The sequence below is a fragment of the Apteryx mantelli genome, chromosome 3, assembly GCF_036417845.1.
Source record: "Apteryx mantelli isolate bAptMan1 chromosome 3, bAptMan1.hap1, whole genome shotgun sequence".
NCBI classification, from domain to species: domain Eukaryota; kingdom Metazoa; phylum Chordata; class Aves; order Apterygiformes; family Apterygidae; genus Apteryx; species Apteryx mantelli.
In genome coordinates, this window is record NC_089980.1 from 94,526,869 (window position 1) to 94,545,740 (window position 18,872).

Consider the following 18,872-nt stretch of genomic DNA (forward strand, 5'->3'; position numbering starts at 1 on the left):
GAGAACTCGGCACCAATGCTTTATCCACTGACCTGCTCCTACTGGGCTGAACTGCTTGCTAACGTAGGTGCACCCTCCAGGCATGCCAAGTATGAGGCTGAGAATCTGATCGATGGAGAGCAAAAACTGAGGACAACTTGTTCTCGGGTGCAGTAGCAGGGAGGAGTAACAGTGGTTATTCGTGTGCATCTCTACAAGCATCAGCCATTACTAGGGCCACTACACATAGACGGTAGCAGGAGCTTTCAGTTCAAAAAAAGCTTACAGGCTAGACAGTATAGGCAATATGCAGTCTTTTCAGAGTGTTTCCATCACACTGTCACACATACTGTCCATCACAGCACCTGTAAATTACATGTGCAACAAAATGCATTGGAAAGCCATGATCATTCCCATTTCTAATCTCACAATATGTTATTTGTCTTGACGTTGCTGTGCAGTGTTAGCGGTCATGAGCCATATGTACCAAACAATCTTTTTTCTGATCCATTTTGTAATTTCATTTCTTTTACATTGTTATTTTCACTCCTAGAATAATGTTTAAAAATGAGACATCAGATGAGTATTTCAAAAAAAAAAAATCATAGTTATTTGGTTGATTACCTCCAGAATGTGAAACTACAGGAGACACACCAGAAACATGACACTGTGTCTCTTTTTCTCGTTAAGAAAGAACACCTAAGTTTTGGGGGAGAGATGGGGAGGAAGAAGAGAAAGAATGGAGTTGCTTCCTAGTAAAATAATGAAATAAGCAAATAAGCAAAATTATTTTCCTCTCTTCACAAAGAGCCCCTCATACCAAGTACACAGCTTACATTTTTTCCCCTGCAATACTGCTCATCTGTGGTGTTTTATCATTACATTCCCTTCACATACCGCTCTTCATTTTTAGATTAATCTGCCAAAATGAGATGCTAAGGATTTGCATACAGATTTGACTACACAAAAATAGATCTGGAATTAATAACAGTCTCTATATGTTTTAATTTCTTCTAGACTGGAGTACCCTTGCCTCCAGCAGTATTCTTGGCTTTGAAAGTCATCAAGCTGATTTGTCTGCTCTTAGGTTATGATGCCACATGCTGCTACATTGTCCCCTGCAATCAAAGTGCTTGCAGAGATAGATTCCATGCCTTCCCCTAACAAGTATATTTTATAGATTGGCAGTTTTGATCTCCCCTCCCCAGGGGGATAATCTGCATCTTAACAGGTTTCTATAGATACATCTGTCATTAAATATGCCATCTTATATCTGCATCAATTTTCAAACTCAAGTTCCTCCTAACTTTGAAGTGCTATAGCAAAAGTTTAAAATTTTCTGCCAAAATTCAGATTTAACAAGTCTGTAATGTCCTCTTGAACTATTCCTTTAAAAATACTCCAGGCAGCTGGGAAAGGGCAAAAGAAGAGTAATATGTCTCTTAACAAATAGGACAAGGAAAAATAAAAGTTTAAATGGTACCAAAAATAGTAGATACTTTCTCTCAGAAAAAAATGGAGTAATCCTGAGATGATTTCTTAAACTTCTTTGCAGTGCTCTCTACGAGAAAAGAAGGGGAGAGGTAATGGTAACAGCACTTGTAAAGAAGTACTTAAAAATAAAATACATGTTATTAAACTTGATGTCAAGCAATAGCAGTTAATGTGGTAGTAACCCATCAGTTAAGAGAAAAAAATCTCTCGGTAAATGCCAACAGAATTTAGAGTTTGGTCAGTGCTGACTGGATTTTATAAGCCAAGGGCAACAACTGTATCATACACTGACACGAGCAGTTTGCCTGGAGCTCCTCCAGTTTCAGGGAGACCAGGAGCGCCCTCAGGACAAGCCTGTGTCTGTCCTGTTCTTACAGGAGCGAGAATACCATCACAGAGAGCCCAAACAGCATCAAACCCGTGGGCTTACAGAAGTTTTTATACTGCCACAAGCACAATCGCTTACTCTCTGTGCAGCCAACTGAAGTGTAAAGCAGGCGATAAGCCCTGCTTTCTAACTGAGCCCTCCAAAAATCAAAAATTCGCCACTCATGCTGCAGTGCTCTTCTACATGCAGAAGTTCCTGGAAAGGTCTGAGACCCACCTTATTCCCCTCCACCTCCACCCTTTATACATGAAAAATATTGTATTTTGTTACAAACCCCCAAGCAGTTCTCAAACTGAACTGAAAATCACCTCCAATAAAGACAGCTCCAAAAATAGAAGGGTGGGAGGCAGTAGCTTTAATACAATTTTCCCAATTGGAAATTTGTAATCCATATTTATAATGTGTCCTAGTAAGACCCCCATATGATTTGAGAAATCTAATCCCATCCAAACTCTCTCCGAAGTCCCCAAGTGCTAGGCTGTGCACATGAATCTGAGTTTGCTGGTAGATGTGTAAAACTACATGTTGGCAAAGAGCTCCCATGTGTATTTCTTCCAGCAAACACACGGAATATAGAGAACTCAGGAAATGCCCTTAGGTACTCCACGCTGTTTTAAAATAGAAATCTCTCCTCTCTCTCATGTCTGTGTGTTAAACATAAGATAATCGTTCCTCAACATGCCAGCCCACTGCCTTCTACTTCAGTCAAACCAGGCGCAGTGAGGACAGGTGAATTAGAGCGTATCCCTATAGGTAATGAATTCCCTGGAAAACAGTAGTGGAAACTCTAATTTACACTATTCCATCCTGGATGCAACTCAGCTGCCAACAAGAGGGGCACAAGCCCTAGCTGAAAATAAAAAAAAATCATAAAAAATTGATGTTTACATTCAATCTAAGAAGCAACAAGGACATCCAATCCATAACGTCAGTGTTTTATAGGTGTGTGAGACCCGATAGTCTTATTCAAAGTTGATAATAATAAAAAAGAAACACCCTTCCAAATACAGACTGAGAATGGGTCACAGGGGCAATTTTTATCTATATATAAAGCTCATGATAATTTCCATGCCAGGGACCCCACAAAAGTTGATTTGGTTAGATACCACAGATTCCTATTTATTCCAGATCTATTTTTCATACAACAATTTTATAGTATTGAAATACTTTTCACTCCAATCGCTTGCAAATGCGGAATAATTCTCTGAGATACGTGATCTCTATTATTTCATTGGTCAAAACTGCCACCATTAGGAAAAAAAACCTCTCAACAATCAAATAATAAAAAAAAGAATCAAAGAAGAAAAAGCTATTTAATAAGAAGCAATTGTAGAGGGTTTGCTTGTTTCACCCCCCAGCAAAGCTGAGTTTTCATGTGCAGGTCAAGGCATGATTTTTAGCTGACATACTTAAGGGCACGCAACTCCGACCTCTCTGAAATAACGGCATAATACTTTGCTTTAGACAATACTTTTCACGTGCTAATCTCTTAAGCACTTTACATGGAAGGGAAGCCTTGTCAGCCCCAGCTGCAGACACAGAAATGGACAGAGTTGAACTGCCTGCCAGAGGTTCCCGAACCCTCTCTGTGCACCGCTGCCTCCGCATGCATGCACCTATGTAACAGGAGGAAGGTTAACCCATGCAGAAAAGTAGGTCTGCCGATCTGCTTGGTGCACTGTGGGGCATGAAGGGAAATGTGTATAGTTCAAGTTCTCACTCTTGTGGAGAGCATTTCACTGCATTTCTAGGAAGTGACTGTTAGCAATGTTGAACTCCGCAGGGTTTGGTGCGTTTTGGGTCTATTTCACTCGCACACTTCTCCTCCCAAGCATGTGGCATGCAGTTCATTTGTGAAATGGGTCACAGTGTCAGATGTTAACTGGGGCCTGTAAAATTCAGCTTTCTACAAAATTTCAAAACCATCTGCCCAATGCTGTACTGTCAATACAGAAAACTTTTTTTAATGAATTCTCATCCACTTTTTAAATTAAAACTAAAATAAAATAGGGGGCTGTGAAAAAAAAAAAGAAAAAGAAAAAAATATGGCACACATAAAATTCTCTTCCAGAATATATGGAGCTTGGAAAACTTGAGAGCTGAATCCACCTTTTGCTGCTCAAAGGATCACACTACTTCCAAAGTGCAAAACTACTCCGAGCCCTCTGACAGGTAAAAACCCCAGAGGGGTGGTGGCGGCTTAGCAGTCCATCACCTGAAACACTGGCCACCCATCACCTGCTCTCAAGATACGTGTGCCCTTCTACGGTGCTTTGTTTATCAGACTTCCCTTCCCGGCTTCCTTCGCCATGATTTTATGCTCTATTACTTTTGACTCCTTCTCATATCTGTCCCAAAGGAGCAGCAAAGTAAAGCTGATGGTGAATCCCAAAGACAGCAATAGCAAACCCTTGAGTCTAGCCAGCTCCTGAGCAGCAAAGTCTTTTGAAGACAACACACCACAGCAGGGGCACTCGTGCTCCGGCTGTAGACTAAGTTTTACAACAGCAGCTTTGTTAGCAGTGTTTTCAAATATAAATGGAACAGTATTGATTATTTTTTGTTGCTTTGCCCAGCTGTAAGCAGATCATCTAATGGGCTTCCACCTCCTCCTTCCCCTGATTCTACCATTGTATCAGAGGCACGTCCTTGAACACAGCATCACACTGGTTCACTACATAAATGTGGACAGTATTTAAACACACAGGCACACATGCATTTGCTTATGTAACTAAGCATAATTTTCTCTTTCCCAGCATACCTGGAAAGATTAAATGCAATCTGCAACCAACCCCACATGTGACTTCAAAAATCTCGATCAAATACTTTCTTGCTCCTTTTTGTTAAAGAAAAAATAAAATTAAGAATTTTTTTTTAATGTATTGGAGCAAGGACCACACTCTGGTGAGTGTCTCTAGTGCTCTTTCAATGTTTTTACACAAATCTGTTTAACACAATTTCCTAAAAAGCTCCTTTCCCATTAATAAAAACTGTCAAACGTAAACCATAAGGGGGGGTAAGAAAAAAATCAAGACACAGCAATAGCAGCATGTTGAAAGGTGCTTTGAGTTGCTCCTCAGAGGCTCTCATCTCATCTCTTTCCACCGACAAAACAGGGAAGGCACTCAGCAATGCTCTGAACGCACCCAGTTGTATTCCTAAAGCAGAACTTGCGTTTCTGTATCATCACCTGGTTCTGTGCACACACTTCAGGATTAACAGACAGCACAAACTCTACAAGACTTCTTCGATGTCAGCTGTTAACACAAAGTGCCTGTCAGGGATCTTTGCAACTCCGTGCATTCTGTGATGCCTTTAATTGCAAACCCATTATTCATGATTTTAGTGCATATGTATGAAAACAGAGACCTGCTACTTCCCCGCCAATGCCTGGGAAGCCACTCTCATTTGGCACTTAATCCATATGGGCCGAAAGATACATCTGCGAGGAGCTCCACTAACCTCAATGACATACGTTGACAAGCACAGTCAAGGCATAAGTAGCTAATTTCTTCTTTCATTCACATACCATCTTTTCACCAGAGGGATCCCAGACCATATTAAAATCCCCAGAGGGTTTCTACAGTGAAGATGGCAATCACTGCACATTTTCTTCATGGGTTGGTTAGACTCATTTACTCATTAACTTCCTTGATAAATATTACAACTTTATAACTTTCCATGACACATTCCCTACTAAAAGAAATTTTTTCTGTCTCTCAAATCTTATGTAGACAGCTTTGACCTTTTTCCAAAAACAACTAATGCCAGCGAAGTGACAACAAAGATTGATGACACAATGACCTCAACTCCTATCAATGTCCACGTGTAAAATAAAAAGTAGATCAGACTGAGTTGCAAATGACATGTTATGTTAAGATTACAAAGCCTTTACGTCATCTGTCTGTGCCATAACGCTATGATTTCATCCGGGCAGTCCTGTGCACAGAGCTGTGCAGGATGCCCAACAAAGGCCACCTTGGCCTGTTCCAACATACGCAACAGTAAGTGGGAGCAGTTTATACATCTGCCTTCAAGTCTTGGATCTACACAAGCCTACAAGCAGTTAATTCGCCATTTCCCTGTCAGGAAAAAATGCACGATACCAGATGACGGGCGAGTGAAGAGTTAACAGGACTGAAGAAGTTTGCCAACTGATATGCACAAGAACTGATATGCGCAAAGCTGCTGAACAGAGGACTTAACAGGACTAAAGAAGTCTACCAACCGATTTGTGCAAGGATTGATATGCACAAGGCTGCGGAATAGAAGAATTAACAAGACTGAAGAAGTCTGCCACCTGGAATCTGCACAGACCCCCAGGGAGGGAAGAAACAATACGGAGGTGTTGTGGTCTTGCCTCGCTAGCAGGGTCCTCCCAAGCAGACAAACAGACAGTCCTGTGATTGTGAAACTCGCAAAAAGTCAGCAAAAGCAGTGTTTGCCCAGAGCCCCAGCCGTATAAAAGGAGACTTGGGAGCTAGGAGAGTTTGAGCAGGGATGGGAACGTGACCTGATCATCCTCTTCAGCTGGACCGTGAGTATTCCCCCCCTCCCCTTTTCCTGGGATGCAACCCCTCTAGGTTGAGAGTCCTCTCACTAAGAGAGGTAACAAGAAAGCTTTCAAGTAGGGATAAGCAGTGCTTCCAATTAATAACGCAGTAACTGGCGGTTTGGGGTTATCCTTTCTAAATCGGTAATCGACAGTTTTGGGTTATCCTTTCTAAATCAGTAATCGCGTTATTTTAATGGATGTTACTAATCCAAAAATTTGTGTGAGGAAATAAACATTTTTTTTTTATTACGTTACTGTCTCAGTCATTGCTATAGAACCTTTGTGGCCTGACACCAGATCACACCACAGAAACTGGGTTTTGTTTTTTTGTTGTTCTTTTTAGCAAGCACACAGAATTTACAAACCTACATTTGTCAAAAATGGGTTATCATTTTCATTCATTGTGATTTATGAACAGTGATCGAAGGTAGCACATATGGTGTACGCTGCTTTGAAACACAAAGAGATATTTAGTAGACACAAAATATTGTATAAGTGTGTAATACTCCTATACTTCTAACCAGGCTTGATTATATGCATCCAGGCTTAAATTCTTTGAAATACCAATCTCCTAAGACAAAAGTTATCCTGACATATAAACCAAAAAAGATTTATTAGCTTCACTGGAGACAATATTTTGTATTTTGTTAGTACCTCAAATTGTGTGAAACGTTTTCTACCTGATATCCAAAGAAGACCATCCACCACATATCCTGCATGGCATGAAAGAGATCGGTCAAAGGACTGTACAAAGGTCCACTTGTTCTTCTTGGGGCAATAACGTTCCACAGTAGGTAAAACTTGACGCAATTCATTTCTGCCCCCTACTGCATAGAGGTATTCATCCACTGCTCCCAGCACAAAGTGTTCCCGACAGTTCTTCATTGGAGCTATCTCAGCCCACGAATTAGTGCGGGGGTCGTATCGACAGGCAGTTCTCACTGCACAGGTGCGCCCCGTGGAGTGCTCTGCCTCTCCCCCAGCTACAAAAAGAAAGTCTCCCATCACAGCAATGCAGTGGTGACTTCTCCCTATGGGCATAGGTGTCAGCTCGCTCCAGTTTGCAATCCCTGCGATGTGAACGTTCTCTTGATCTACCGGATTGAAGTATCGCAGTTCCTTCACTTTACAGATTTCACGTTTTTTCCCACCAATAATGTAAAGAGTGTCTGACTGGAAGCGAGGTCTTGTCCTTCTGGTTTGCCAAACTGGCTGTGCATAGATGCTCTGGTGGTAAGCCAAGGCCTCATTAATCAGTGCTGTTGCAGTTTCACTAGCTTGGACAAGAGGATGAGAAAGAGCTACAGTATGCAATGTATCCACATCCATAAGGCCGAAGCGGACATACTGGAGAAGTTCATCCATGTATTGGTAACGGCAGTTGTGTTCCAACCACCTCACAGCTAGCTAAAAGAGTGGGGGAAGGAAGGGAAAAACAAAACATCAAAAACAATTATCTGTATACAATTCTGTCAAAATTTGGTCTTTTGAAAACTGTGTTTGCATTCTAAGAAGAACTGTATACTTGCCTTAGTAGCAATGTCAATCAGTACAAAAAGTACTTGTGAATGCATGAATCAACACAAAGATACACTTTAAAACTCCATCTATTATATACATAAAAGCATTGTCTTTTACTATTCCCCCAAAAGAATTACAATTTTTCACAGTATTAATACCAGATTGTAATACTGCTATGCAATACTCCTGCTGTGCAAACTGTTAGAAATGCTTTAGGAAACCACAATATCCAGGAATCAAGCTGCTGGAGCACTATTATAAATATATAGACTATGTGATCATTGAAGACCACAGGTACACTAGAAAGAAAATAAGTAAGATTATGGTTAGATGATTAGAAAGAAAAGGCTTTTTTCTGCTCCATCTTTCATTCCATTTATGACAAAATATTGAAGGAATATAACAAATAAATACTGAATCTATTTTCTTCCATCTTTATTTATTTTAATCATAAAATGGGGAGATATTTAAAGGGACCAGAAATTATAACAGAGAAGAGAGAAGCAGAGAAGGGGTTCTGCTGGCTTGGGACTGGAAGGGAGAGAAAGAGGAGAGGAAAAGCCTGAAACCAATCAGCAATTTTAACTGGTACCAACAGCCAAAAATATACACAGATTTTAAATTACATAAAGCACAGTGAATCCAGCCAAGTCTATGAGGAGGCCAGGAAGGGATCTATCCCTAAACCATTTCAAGAAATGTTGTAAAAATTATTCTTGAAAACCTCCATTGATGAAGATCCCTTAACTTCCTCAGGAAATCTATGCACATGCTCAGCTATCTTCTTGGACATTTCTTCCCTTTACCTATGCAGAAGCACCAAATCTTTCAACTTGTTGTCCCATTTTCGACTGCACCTTTGGGTTTACACTGCAGAGCTCAGGAACCCCCGGTCCAACTTTGAATCTCGTTTTAATCTGATGATTGCTGCATCCTGTCCATACAAGATGAAAAACAGTTTGCTACCTTCTTTTCTCCTCCATCTCTGCTGTATTTGAAGATGCCTGCCACAGTTTCCCCTTCTCTGAATGAAAAAGTCTCAGTTTTTCATTCTCTCTCAGGTTACATTTCATAAGCCCCTGAACCTCTGTTGCTCGGCTCATGGCTCTCTCTTGCTGAAAGAAAATGTCCCCTCTTTCTTGATATTTTTTGCCCAAAAAAGGGTAAAATCTTCCTCTTAAGGCTGTAGTAATGGAAAATAAATTGGAAGGATCCCTTTGATCACAACAGGCTATGCCACTCCTGTTTGTACATCACTACTATTTGAGACTTCCTTTGTCATGCACTATGATATTGCTGATCCATGTTTAAGCTTATGACCTACTAGCTCCACATCTTTTTCTGCAGAACTTCCACAAAGTGCAGTGCTTCTATCTGTTATTACTGAACTGTCTACTGTTTACTTTATGCCACTGCCCCAATCTGTCCAGATCATTCTGAATCCTAATTTTATTTTTGAAAGTGCTTGAATATCATTCCACTTTTTGATTGTCTGAAAATATAAAACCCATACTATTCTATTATCCAAGTCATTAACAAGACATTGAATAATTCTGGATGAGGACAGGCTCCTCTCCTTGATACATCCTTTCATCCTGACAAAGGATTCCTGGAGTACAAGTTTCTTACCAGCTATGCAATAACAACGTTTTGTCTAAAACTTACTGCCCTTCATTGCTCATGAGAATGTCACATGAAACAGCTTGAGAGTAAGGCTTTTGTCTTGCTCAGGGCTTTCTTATACTCACAGTATATCAAATCTATTGCTTCTCCTGTATTCTGTAAGAGAAGGACCATGACAAACTAGAAACACTGTGTTATTAAGACAAATGTGAAACCCTAACTTTTTTCTTCTCTGTGCTATTCAACCCCTGCAAAACAAAGAATCAATGAAGAGCATCAAAAATTGCAACAGTAGGTTCAGCAAGCTATATGCAATATTGTTTCTGTCTGCATTAGCTATACATATTTATACATGCCGGTAAACAAAGAGTTAAATACATTTTAAAGTGCTTGTGGACTTGAAATCATTGAGGATTATAGTCACATGTTCTAAAACCTACCAGATATACATGCCTAGTTGTCTCCTGCTGAGTGGCTTTAAGTAACTCCCTGTTCCATCTCTTAGGCCATGTGAACCATTCCTCAAAATCTTCAGAGGCATTTAGCTCTCATCATTGACTAGACACTGAAATTCAAGCGGAATTCAGGCTGTCTTCATCATGATGAAGACACCAACTGAATTCATACTGACTGATGTGTGGGTTGCTATATTGAAGGAGAAGAATTTACAAAGAGTATTTTATATGTCATCACTCAAGTCCAACAGATTGGTGTTTCTTTTGCTTACAGTCCATGTCATCACTCATACCTAAAGCATCATAGCACAGGTGTCACCTGCACATTGCTGCAATCAGGTCTTGGTAATTACAAGGCTTTTAAGTCAATTTTCACATCAATGCCTGTTAATATCTTAGAACCTCACTCCTCCTCTTCTCTTTCTGCTCCCCCCCCAATAAATACTGTATAAACACACAAACAACACTACATTCATACCTTTCACAGACGCACTGTCTACATTTGTGCATATGGGGATGTGTGAAGAGTTGCAGCAGAAGGGATGACATCTCCATTACAACACACATTCTCTGCTGCATGAAGTTTGGCAAAAGCAACTTGGTTCACACTGAGTTTGGTCTGTATTGAGAATATTCGTGGAGTTGTCGTTAAAAAAAAAGTTTCACTGTAATCAATAATGTGTAATATTTCTCTAAAATCATGGAATTTCTATACCACCACAGCAATGGTGCAGAGTGGAATAAGGATACTGTTGGCACTCATTGGAGATGTATGATCTATTCCCAGCCCTGATGCAAAACTTTATCTTTTCCTGCCCTATTTCATCCCCAGCCATATGTCTTGCTTATTTCTTTTTACCCATGAAAACCTTTGAATCTTTCCAAATTCAATTTATTGCAACCTCCTGGGGATCCTCTAAACACATCATCCTCTCTTCTAATCACCCTTCTCTTCTCTGCAACAGCAATAGAGGGAGTAAGGTGAATCCCAGGTGATGTCTTTTGTATAGGCAGCTACTGACTCTTACCAGACTTCAAGTCTGAGGTCAGTTTGTTGTAGAGTACTGCATTTTACTATATAAATTTAGAAGGCAGGGCTAAGAAGCCTACACATCACCTTATCACCTGTATGGGCTGTAGGTAGTTCATACTGGACAGAGAGGCTTTGTTGGCATTGAAGTTGCTCTTAAGGGAGCAACTGAGATCTGGGAATCACAATGCGTGATTCCCACCGGAATCACTGGCCACTGGCTGACTGCCCTCCCGCTATCACTGAACACAACTTGACTACAGTATCTCATGTGACTTACACCTAATCTTTGATTCTCCAAGGCAGAAAAAAGGTGGTACGAGCTAAAAGCTGTAATGTTTATATCTGTCTTGCTATTGATACCAATTAGCGTTACTTGACTTTAAATGCCATAAATTCATGTTGGAACAGTCCTTTAAAATAGTTACTATATATTAAAGCCACAGATGTATGCATTTATGTGTATATTCCACAGGATGCATGACCATCACCTAAATCATGACACAGGGCTATGGAGCAGGTCATATGGTTTTAGGGGCACCCACAAACTGAGAGCTCAGATTTTTACATTTCGTGTGCAGTGCACATGGTTACAGTGCTCTCTAGCAGAACACAGTGTGGAAGGAAACAGAGCTACCAGTGAGGTGAACTGCCACTCCAGTCGCGGATGGCTTGGCAGCTATTGGGAGGTTGGAGGGGGCAAAGATCAAAAGAAAATCAAGTACCAAACAAGTCTTTTGCATGTAGTAGAAACAGTCACTGATGAACTGCAGTACAGTTCTATATTTCCCTTAGTGTAAAGGAGGCAAAAATAACGCTCGTGAATATACGGCAGAAGTGCAAACTTGTATGTAACATACTAGCAAATATTTGTATATTTACTCAATTCAAGCTCCACCACCTTTACTCAGGTTTTGTTTAATCCAGACTGAGACTGGTGCCTGCACAGGGTCTTCAAAATTTACACCATATACACACTAATTAGAGTGCCTATTTTCTAGCCTCTCTGGCAGCAGGTATTAGCAACTGCAGTCAGTATAGGCAACAGAAAGCCATTATACACTTTTTGACACTGCAAGGACACATCCAGACTTCTCTAAGGAGAATCTCTTCTCTAATACTTGAAAGCACAACTGTGTTTAAAACACAAACAAGTAAGCAAAAACAAAGAGACTCTCCACAATTTTGAGTTTAAAAATATTTATATCACTATTAAATAATTTACAAAATAAGGAAGGACTCCTACTCTTACTACCATATAGGCAAATGCTGTTTAAACTGTTGAAAGCTTCTTTTCTTATTAATTTTAATGTGTGAGTATGAGAAGGAAGCCACAGCCCAGTACCTATATCAACTTTAATAAATAATTTATTTTGCCATATTCATCTTCTAAACTAAGTAAATGACAAAACCAGGTCCTCAAAAGGACATGGTTTTCACACACACTCAAAACATCAGGGAACAGATGGACAATATACTGTGGCGCGGCTGGAGCGTACATCTAAATGTACTCGCATATCTGACTGGGATTTCGTTGTACTTACAACGGTCACTTCTGCTCGCACCACAGTGCTTCAGCAGCCTAATTCACACAGCCTAGGAGCCTGGCCCTTCCCTCCCTGCCATTAACAGTGTACGTGCCACAGCTGGAAAGGGCACAGAGGCAGTGGAAGCCAAAGCAGAGTTAGGGGTTTCACTTCTGTGGAAGGTAGCACTGGGGCAGGCCTGCAACAGTTACCTGTTTTTCTGGCTTACCAACCATACTTGGAAGCAACAGACCCTGACGCGTCTTCGCCTTGCCTGTTCAGCGTCCCCCGTGAACTGTTCTCACGGCACGCTGCTGGTAAACACGCTAGACCTTCAATTGGCATCGCAGGAAGTTTTCGAACCAGAAAAGGCAAGCTACTTTATCAATGCAAAAGCCTGACATATTCATTACACCCAGGTTCATTTGTAAACTACTTTAAGTCACAAACTTAGCGTCAGGGAAGGTTTATGTCTACAGTGCTCCGACAGAGAAAACACTGCTCTGATCCTGGACTCCACAAGGGGCAGGGGCCATGGGAACTCCATTAAAGTTATTCCAGCCTGATCTTTAGTTGACATATTCATGCCATAGTCCCACAAATTTCAAAGGAATTATGCTAGTTTATACCATCTAAGGTCTCTAATAACTGACAAGGAGCAAACTAGTGACAGTGGTGGAAAAATTGAGTATTTTTTTTAGCAATAACAAATGAAAGGAAACATTAAATTTGACAAGCTTTCAAAAACAATGAATTCACGCTTTCTCATTGAAACAAATGGAATTTTCAAATAAAATAACATAGTGAACATTTTCTTTTAGGAGAAAGGATAATTTTAAATATGGAAACAAAAGTGAGAGGGAAGTTTTCTCCTAGACTGAGACCAGATACATTCAACACAAATGATCAGATTTCTGCATGATAATCTGACGGTATACCAGGGGAAGGAAAAAAACAACCCCCCCAAATCTCTTCTTTCAACACAAATCTCACCCAAACAGTTTTTCTGTGCCTTGTTGTTTAAAGATAAGCAAAACTGAAAGCCAGAAAAAAATCAAATTAGTATCTTAAGTATTTTGGAAAGTGCTGTAGATCTGCTCCTACTGATAAATAAGGCAAAAAAGTCATGAAAGCAACACAGCTACTACAGAAATGACTTTAAGGGACCTAGGGAACTTCGAAAAGCAAAACTTGGAGTTTACTAGTTCAACATTTGCTTTCAGTTTAAACTGTATTGCCACATTTCCTGTTGCAATGCAAATGTGTATTTTGACTATAAATTTGCACATCTGATTTGGCCTCTCCTTGGAGATTCTTTAATTCAACAAGTCTCAGATTTTCCAGACTGAAACCTCTTGCCTCAAAACCACTGTCTTATTTAATTGGACATCATCAGCACCACCCTGGCTCTTTAAATCTCAAGTACGGGATCAGAACTTATGTATAAACCAAGATATTTACTAAAGCTCTGAAACAAAGTCCACTGAAGCCCATGGAGGGACTTCCACTTTTAAAATGAAAACGGATTTCCAAAGGGCTTGAATTTGGATCTCTGAAGGGTCTGAGTCCTTCTCTCTCTCCAGAGACTCTAGAGGAGGAAACCTGCATTAGGATATCAATTTAAGCCTTTTATGTAAGTGAGGTGGACTAAATTGGACTCTACCACCCATTTAGGAAAAAAAAACAAACAACACATGGGTGAAGAAATCCTTCTGGAAAAAAAAAGACAAATTTTCAAAGCCAGAGTTACTCATGAATATTTTTAGGAAGTAGGCATGGCTTAGTAAGCAAGCATGTGGCACAGTGTCCAGACTCTCTTCTACAATTGTATCAGTCAGGTACTACCTTATATTTGACAGCAGCATTAAAATAAGTGACTCAAACCAACATGCCATAGAGCCTTAAAGATAGAAATCTTTTTTTTTTTTTGAATTAAAAATGTGCATAAAAATAAGACTGTAATGAGCTGCATGAAGAACAATCAAAATTATTAGGTATTTGCATTTCTTTTGCACCTTGAGCCAAACAACTAAAAAATTATGCATAGGATTCTCTCAATCTGAACACAGTAAATATTAATAATCTCTGAATCTGCAATGAAATGTCTTTTGCCTCAGACCCTGAAGAGAGACTTTCTAACTCAAAAAGTTGTAGTACAGTGACTGTGACTGTATTTACACTGCACCAAGCTGAGGGCATGTGTGTGTAATCTGAAAATAATGCTGTGCCACCCCCCACTCTCTTTACACAGAGACATTTTAAAATTACTTGTTTGTCAGTTTTACAAATGTGTGTATATGTAAGGAGCCTCCTGTGTGGCATTGCATTAGCAAGCAGGCAAGCTTTCATTTGCACATTCTGATTTTACAATCAGAATTAAAACATTTACTCTGTTCAGGGTGAGTTGATAAACAGGGATTTTAAAATTTCCTTTTTTTTTTAATGTGAAAAATGAAAGAAAAATGTTCCTCTGGATACATTATGCCTTTGGGCTCCATTTGAGGGAAGGGAAAAAAGACAGAGAAAGCTACTGTGAAGGTCACAGAGTGAAAGAACTTCCTCAGGGCACAGAATAAATTAAATCCCAAGGAAAAAATAAAATGTGTTTTCCAGAGTGTGAGGCACAAACTCAAAATGACAATGATTGACAGCCAAACTATATCCATGCAATATCGAAGACTGCACGTTCTCATTTACCTCAGTGTAGCCAGCAAGCGCCCATTAAACATCCGTCTGATACCCAAATTAACCTTCTTGGCAAACTGAAAGAGGCACAAACTATCATAATCAACCTTTCATTATCACAGCAGCCTCTAGTTAAAGGGTCAGAATAATTGTGCCATCAGAGCCCTGATTGTTTTCAATCAACAGACGACTGGAGTGACAGCTCAGTGATGGAGTAGTTTGATGAAACCGCACCAGGCCTAATCAGAGCAGATGAAAGGAAGGCATGATTGGTGCAAATGAACAGTCGTGCCTCTCTTTTTCATTTACAATCTGAAATTACTCTTAAATTTACAGAGTTTTTTCTCCCTTATGAGTACCTCTGAAAGAATGTTTGACTTATTATGAGTTCTGGCAGTGCAGAGTTATAAAACACAGGTAGGGTTTTCAGCCGAGGCTTTAAGTGGGTATTCAGCATAATTTTAACAAATTCACTCTTGAAAAGCACAAAATGACTAAAGACTTCCAATGACCTAACCTTTCAGTGCTGTTTGATTAGCAGAACAATTTATCACAGCTCACATTCTTCATGATAAGAGAAGATTAAAAAAAATGGGAAAGGATCTCTTGCAAATGTTTTCTCTTAGCCAATGTAGTTATTGCATTATTGCTCTCCTGTTCTCTCTCTCGCACACACGCGCACACACAAACAAAATTAAAGAACAGTGCATTAATAATCCTTTCCCCCTTAGAATGAATAACAGAATCTAAGCAGTGATTGCTTGGAGATGAAAGAAGAAACCAGTTACTGTGCTGCTGACAGCATCAATATTCAGCTTTCTGGTGGGTTGTTCATGCCCATGTTCTAAGGGACACGAAGTGAACCTATTCCATTAGGTGTTTGTTACCTTAGTCATCAGCAGAAAATCAGAGTACTTCACAAACCAAAGAAGAACAATTTGGGCTCTCTTTTGGCAAAACTGGGAAAGAATGGAAGGTTTAGGCTTCCTGCAACTCCTCAGCTACAGTCTACTTCTACTCCCGGCCTCAACCAGCTCCAGCCATGTGGTTTCCCATCCTCGCAACGGCTCTGTAAGGAAGCCATTGTAAATCAAAAGAACCTGTTTGTACCTTCAAAGGAAACAATTATTTCAAATGGAGAAAGGTAGATCTTTTCTTACGTGATCTTTGCTATCATCAGATGTTCTCTAGTCTATCAGCCATCACTAAATGTGTATCAACATTCAGCATAGGAAAACAAAAAGAAGCTTAGCAGCAAAGATTAATGTTTATCTGAAGTGGGAGTGGATAGAGAAGACTGATGCTACCAACAAAAGACTTTTAGATAATTCTATTTCCTGTACCTTTTCCTCACACTACAGAATGTAAGTTTTAATTCCTTGGAAGTTTAGGGCTGTAAGCACAACATCCATCTGAGTGGAGAAACACAACTGCCCTAAGTTGAAGAGGCTGTGAGCAAGCCTGCACACCCTGGCTGACACAGGGGCTGCCATTTTCACTTGTTCCTGTTGTAGTTTAATTTATTGAAGTCTACTGTTGATGTAAGCAGGTTCACAGTAACAGATTCTCTGAAGAAAAGGAACTGCAAATGGATATAAAATCTTAAAACAAATTGTAGATATCAACTGATATCTTCAAGTTATCCCATGTCCCTTCTCTGTAGGTTGCTTGCACCTTACTTTCAGCCAGCTCCGTCCCACTGTCGAGGTACACTCAGCATATTAGGCTACAGGCCTTTTTAAGAAATATGCGTGCTTTTTCTTTGTATAACAAAGTGTTTTACTGTCCTCAGATAGCATAAAGGCTCCAAAATCAGCCCCATTAAGAAGGATCTATTAGTTCCAAGTCCTATATAAAGGGAGCGTGACACTAAAAGGTGCCCAGTGTGTCAGTGGCTTGGTAAGTACTTTTCCTCACTCTTTCCCACTCTCTTCTGTCAGCTGAATTCCCCTTTCTTCCTGTTTCAAATACTAAAGTGCCCAACCTTTTCTAGGTATAAAGACACTGCTTACAATATACATGTAGATTTAGTGAACTCCTGGGAATGACCCCAAGACATTCCCAAGCACACCTGACCTAACATGTCAATAGAAAAGGGAAGTAACAGCTTGGGAAATTGCCAGAAGGTGCTTTATTTGATGGATGGAGCAGAGAAAAGACTCGGAATAAAGCTGTTTCTCCACACAAATAGCAGTCTCCTGTATTTGCATCTCCTCCCCTGTGCCCCACACGCTGGGATCACACCAACTATTCAAAGACACTCTCATTCTGCTGTCTGTCCCCAACACCTTCCCACACTCATATAGGACCCCTACTTCAGCAGTGGCACTGGCTTGCTGTACAGGGGGGCCACACAGAGTGTATTCCCACAGACCCAGTTTCACAGACTGCCAGGGTCTGGAGACAGTAGGCTCAGGTAAGAGAGAGAGGGAAGCCAAATATAAATGAACTATGACTTCAGTAAATACGTGACCCAAAAGGAAGATTAGAGAACCCCAAAGTTAATTAGATATGGAGAGTGAGGGCACTTGTTAATGTATCTCCCCCTGGCCCTTTAGGCACCTCTGCAAAAGCCGTAGTGGATCTTGTCAGAATGCTACTTCAGGAAGCCTTTGATCTGCTAAATAAGAACTTCTATACCTCTTGGTTGGAGTTTTGTTGGTTTGGGATCTATGTAGCTTAAAGATGACAATCTATGACTTTCAGAAAAGCATCCCTTCATCTGTGAGCCAGTCAGTTTTCAACAGGCAGAAATCTGATTTTGATCTTTGAGCACTGAGTTACATTCTGCAAGCTGAGTGGTTGGCCATACTCTGTCTAGCAACATGAATGATGCATTTCATGATATTATATTGCGATTAAGGTAGAGGTACATCATGCAGCTATATTAATAGCAAACATTTATCAAAATTAACGGTGTTAAAGTGAATCACAATGTATTAAAAATATTTCTCAGTTTTTCTCAAGTGCTGATAGGATCTATCTTAAAGCAGTTAAGCTGTAAAGCATCAACCACCAATTGCCTGATTTCCTCATAGGGCTGCTAGATGAATATATTGTCCTGTACAGTCCTCAACAGGTACAAGAAGAATACATATGCTCCATGACTTTGCCAGATATCTTAGGCATATGCAAAAAGGTCCATTAGTAGCAATTTTCACAGCTGTATCTCATCTCAAAATTTTTCAATAATTTTTTTCCCCGCAACATTCTTGTGAGGAAGGGAGGAATTAATATCTCTATTTTGAGGATGAGGAACTGAAATCAGGCATATTCCTGCCCACAGATGAATTCTCCAGCAACTAAATCCAGAGCAATTCTCAGGCCAGTGCTTTACCGTGAGCTTGCTTCTCCCCCACAATGCTGGCACAACACCACTGCCCTTCCCACAGGGCCGTTATTTTACCAGAAAGGTGGTGAGAGAGACAGTGTTAGTTATGGGGAGGTTTCATTCTTTGGGGAAGTTCAAAGAATTTTTTTGAAAGATATAGGAAAAATTTAAAGTTTTATAATGATGACCAGTTATGAAGAGTTAAGAATAGAATATTCACTTCTTTTGAACACTTTATCCAATGCACTTATTTTACTATTTCTTATTGTTACTGGAAATGAGACT

The 18,872-nt window shown here is 40.0% G+C and overlaps 1 protein-coding gene across 19 annotated transcripts in view; it reads right to left on the reverse strand.

Moving 5' to 3' along the window:
* KLHL32 (kelch like family member 32) overlaps window positions 1-18,872 on the reverse strand; it is a 171,453-nt gene that overhangs the window by 28,450 nt on the left and 124,131 nt on the right. For all 19 annotated transcript variants that reach the window (XM_067293968.1, XM_067293967.1, XM_067293966.1 and 16 more), the window contains one exon: window positions 7,097-7,823. In XM_067293968.1, coding sequence (XP_067150069.1) covers window positions 7,097-7,823 — 727 coding nt within the window. The remainder of the gene's footprint in view (window positions 1-7,096; window positions 7,824-18,872) is intronic.